General features: G+C 32.5%; 1 protein-coding gene across 1 annotated transcript; it reads left to right on the top strand.

The window, feature by feature from the left end:
- The first annotated feature begins 665 nt into the window (after positions 1 to 665).
- BNAANNG38150D (uncharacterized protein At5g65660) lies at positions 666 to 1811 on the top strand. Its single transcript, XM_013886252.3, has 2 exons — positions 666 to 1080; positions 1533 to 1811. Exons 1-2 carry the CDS (start codon positions 838 to 840, stop codon positions 1713 to 1715), a joined length of 426 nt encoding a protein of 141 aa, XP_013741706.1. The 5' UTR covers positions 666 to 837; the 3' UTR covers positions 1716 to 1811.
- Positions 1812 to 5000: the final 3189 nt, after the last annotated feature.

Below are 5000 nucleotides of genomic sequence, written 5' to 3'. Positions count from 1 at the left end.
TAACTTCACAACAGATTCAAGAGTCTTTTTTTTTTTTGGACAAATCAGATTGTCTATGTCTTCGCTTTTGTGAAAGAATCTTGCATATTTTTCCTATCAACATCTCCAAGAAATAAAAATTTGCTAAATTATCATCGTGGGATAAGATATTTCGCTTCAAAATAGTTTTTTCCACTCGGTGAAACTTATTTCTGTACAAAAGTCAGTTTTAATTTCTAATTACTGCATAATTAAATGATAAAAAAGAAAAGGTTCAACAAAGTCAAGAAACATAATCCTTATATTTAGAAAAAATGAATCCACTCTTTGATGATATAATAATTAAGGGGAATAAGTTCATTAAGGACGAAAAGAAAAGGGACAACTTTATTGTACAGCATATTTGCTTTTTGTACTGAGAAAAGCTTTTTAACAGTTGTATAATAAATACATAAATTTCTAAGAGCATGATTAATAAATATTTAATATAAAAAATTGTCATTTAATTTTTAACTAAAAAAACTAAAAATCGTTCTTAAATATTATTTAAGAGTTTTTAGTTAAAAATTAAAAAACAGTTTTTATATTTAGTTAATAACCCCACTCTAGGAAATCTTTATTAATCATGCTTTTAGAAATTTATGTATTTATTATACAACATGTTAAACTGCTTTTCTCAGTACCCATTAAAAATAAAAGTTTTCCTTATAAATAAACGCTCCATATATCCTCTTGCTTCCCAGTACCCTGTCCTCTCCGTACTCACAAACTCTCTCTATTTCTTCTCTGTTTATCTCTCTAACACATGAGAGCAAAATCTTCTGACATTCTCAGCCGCTGATTATATCGCCACCGTAGATGGAGAACACTCAAGAATACTCGCCGCCGCACATGGACGCTTCTCGGCCGTCACTAGGATTCCCTCTAGGCACAGCTCTGCTTCTCATAATCATTTTCAGCCTCTCTGGAATATTCTCTTGTTGTTACCATTGGGACAAACATCGTTCTCTCCGCCGTTCTTTGGCCAATGCATCCGGTCATCCCTCCGCCGCCTCTGCTGACATAGAGTCCTCTCCGTTCAAACCTAGACTCCCTTTTCCGGTAAGCTCTCCTCTCCCAATTCTTGAATCTTTTATATTATCTGAAAAATATTATATTATACAGAGTATAAATTACGATTTTACCAGTAAAAAAAAACAATCTTACCAAGCTATATCCTTAGTATATTTATCAGTTGTCATGGAGGGATACAAAAAACAATTATGGTTAAATAGTTGTCTTTTTTATTAATTAGCAAAGAAAAATTAGCTCGCTTACAAGCTATATCCGCAGATTTGAGAAAATTATACGTACTAAGTAAATATAAAATATGAGCTTTTTATAAATACTTTAGAAACTAAAAAAGTAATTGAAATAACATTAAGATCTTGATGGAAATTCTAATTTATTTGGGATTGGAAGTTGGAAATTGGGAATTTTAGGCATTTTATAAAACCTTTAGGAACCTAGTACAATGCGTTGTTTTATTAGCTAAACATGACTACTATGAACAGGATTTGAAGAAAAACCAGAATCTGAGCGTTACGGTGTTGATGCCTGGAGATAATACGCCGAAGTTTATAGCATTGCCGTGTCCGTGTGCACCACCTCGTCCGGAGAAGCTTACCGTCAATGCTCAAAGTCCGCCGCACTCACCTCCCGTTAAGCCGCCGCGTTTTCCTGTTCCTCTGTATTAGATAATTTAGTTAAAAGATAACAAAAATCTTGGTTTGATGTACATATGGATCATAAATTTACATTTAAATTTTATTCACTGATTATTCATTTTTGTATTCAGTTGGTAGCATTATGGAGTGGTTTGATTGTGCAAAAATAAAATATATAGAGAATGACACTGTTATTAAACAAAATAGATAATGGAATCAGTTATTAACTTTTTTTTGGGCAAGTTGTTAACTTATTAAAGCGTAATTGCTTGATTCATAAAAAAAAACTACTATAAATTTGCATCTTATTTTGTTTTTTGTGTTTAACATTGTTCATCGATTTGAGCTATTACCTATGAATATATGCGTGATGTATGCAACAACAAAAACACATGGCACGTTGCGTCAGACGATACTTTCGATGTTGATGTCCTGATTCAAGTATGAATGATACGCGAAACTGAAAAAAAAATATACATTTACTTTACATATTATTTTTAGAAAATATTACACTAAAAGACAGTTTCCATCTTTCTATTAACATAATAAGTCACATTCTGCTACTAGGACAGTTTCTTCTAACATGTTTTCTTATTTCTAACTAAATAAGTACATTCGTAACTAGACTGGTGAATGACCCAAATAATTTTCATTTTATCGATTTTTTTTGTCATTCAATATCTTCTATTCTTCTTTTTCTTAATTCATAATTCCTTCTGAGTTCTAACAGATACACAACACCCACAACCACACACAGCCACACCACCACCACTACCAATGATGACTCCAGCACCAAAATCACCATCGGACCCAAAACCCAGCTTCACCACCGATCAAAACACCACCGTCACCTGGTCCGTATCCACCATATCCCGGACCACCTCCGCCATATCCACCAGCTGCTGTGTGACCCGCGTAACATTGAAAAGGGGGCGAGTCGATCCAATTCGGTTGATGCAATTAAACCTTAAAATTTTCAAATCTAATTTAGATCTGTAAAGTTTCATTTGAAATGACTAAATAGTGATGAAAACGAATGAAAAAACTAGAAAAATGTGGAGGCCGCCATTTTTGAGTTTGATAAATCGCAGATAGGTTACAGAAAAGGAGGAAATGACATAATTACAATTCTGCCCCTCACTGAAAAAACAGAAAAATAAAAAAAAAACAGTTTTTAAGTGAGATCGAACTCGGGTATGTTGATTAAAAACACATTCACTTACCAACTGAGCCGACAAGTCTTACAGACAATTATTGGTTGTTCTAATATTCAAACCACCAACATATGTTAAAACCAATTCAGTGTACAAATCTATTGGTGCATAGGTGAATTTTGTAAAATTGTGTACATGTGGACAGTGAAATATCTGCAAAGATATACACATGTACACATATGTAATTTGTGCATGTGTAACCATGTACACATGTACACGTGTACATGACATGAGCTGTACAAAATAAAATTGTACATAAAACAACTATCTTTCTACATTGAAGCATGATCCCATATTGAAACAAATTGATCGAACGAGATTTGCAAAAAATATTTCACAGGCACACATGCTTATGCATTGAAAGCTAGGTTTGGAAGGTTTTCTTTCTTTTTAAAACACATCTAAAGGTGTTCGCATGTTTAACATATATACTTTCAAAAGAAATTTACATGTACACATATATGTTTTTAACTATCGACAACGGCTAACTTGTATAATATACATATTATATTTTATCAGATATTTACATGTACACATATATTTGAGACTTATGTTAGATGTCTAATATGTTGTAAATTTGTGTGCATTTGCTAGACATGTGTACATTAAAGGTTGGTGGCGTACTATTTGTACAACAAATATGATCGTGTACATGTGTACAACACTAGAAACCTCTGTGTACATGTAGATGTTTTAGCAAGTGAGATGCATGAATACACAGAGATCAATAGCTGATTTAAAAATCATTGTCGTTAACAACTCTATTGGAACTTTAATGGAACATGTTTACTTTGTTACAATGATATATTTAAAGTGAATAATTGAAAGTTTAAGACTAAATTAAGAAGCTATTTATGCAATTTGCAAAGTTAAAAGTCCAATAGAAAACTTCCAGAAGTTCAAGGATTCGTTTGTGTAATCATGGAAGGTATGGTATGTACAATTAAAAAGTGAGGATTCAATTTGAAAAGGATATAATTGCATATCAGAAACTTTTGGGGCAGATATGAATATACTCAAAAGTCGAGGGACCAGATGTGAAATAAAGCCAAAAGTGGCCATTGTTGGTCCTCGAGCTTTTGCGACGAAGGAGATCCGTGTCGGAGAAGCTCGAACCGGTCATGGCTATTCTTACAGCTCCAAGAAGGCGATCTGATGGTGATGAATCGTGGTGGTATGAAGAGATCGTGGCTTGATTTCATGGGGAAGATAAAGGCTCAAAGCTCGCGGCTTCAGGTGATGACGGAGAATTGCAAAGAATGACGGAAAAGAAGTTTCACGGCCGGTCAACTTCTTAATTTTCATCATTTTTTTCATTAAAACCACTGTTTTCCAGAATTTTTTTTTGGAGTTTCTCAGCCATTAAAATTGTTTCTCTGTTAAAAAAAGAGAGAATAAAACTAAAATTAAAAATTGTAAGACCTATTTAGTTTCAAGAATAAATATAGTTAGCTTGTAGTTACAAAAAACTGCTTTAGTAGCAATAACTGCCTTATAATGTGATAAAAACTCATAAACTGACTTATAGTGTAAATAACTCTTATTTTTACCAAATTGATAGAGATTACTTCCTATTTAGGACGTCTCGATATCTGCTTGAAATGTGCCACAAATAGCTAACGCAGATTGCATTTTTCTTCACATTTCCAGTTTTATTAGTAATCCAATATGAACATGTGTTTTATGCAACCACATTTGATGCTTTAATTGAAAACCAAGCAAAACAATTTAATTTTATCTTGTGCGTTGCAACAAGAAGCTCATGATTAGATCATTGAACTTAATGAACATTTCGAAATATATATGACAATTATTATTTGAGTTTGACAAGAACAAAAATATGATATCATCATTAAATTTACATTAATTTTTTCTTCCACCAAATATATATCTAGCTCCTTGGATGGGTTAAAAAAGGATAATAAAGCCAAATGTTTTAAGACTCTTAAAAAACGAGACATGTTCGTTTTATGGAATTACTGAAACTGACGTCTAACCACCAAAAATGGTTTTAGTTTATTACTCCCTCCCTTTTTTATATAAGTCGTTTTACAGCTATGCACGTAGATTAAGAAAATCATTAATTTTTTATATTTTTTAA

This window comes from Brassica napus, chromosome A9 (assembly GCF_020379485.1).
Source record: "Brassica napus cultivar Da-Ae chromosome A9, Da-Ae, whole genome shotgun sequence".
NCBI classification, from domain to species: Eukaryota; Viridiplantae; Streptophyta; class Magnoliopsida; order Brassicales; family Brassicaceae; genus Brassica; species Brassica napus.
This window is presented reverse-complemented; position numbering and strand designations above follow the sequence as displayed.

Bases quoted from the DNA above. Each gene is read 5' to 3' on its own strand.
- BNAANNG38150D (XM_013886252.3), top strand. From the start codon at position 838: ATGGAGAACACTCAAGAATACTCGCCGCCGCACATGGACGCTTCTCGG. The intron at 1,081-1,532 runs GTAAGCTCTCCT...TACTATGAACAG, and splicing joins AACCTAGACTCCCTTTTCCG to GATTTGAAGAAAAACCAGAA.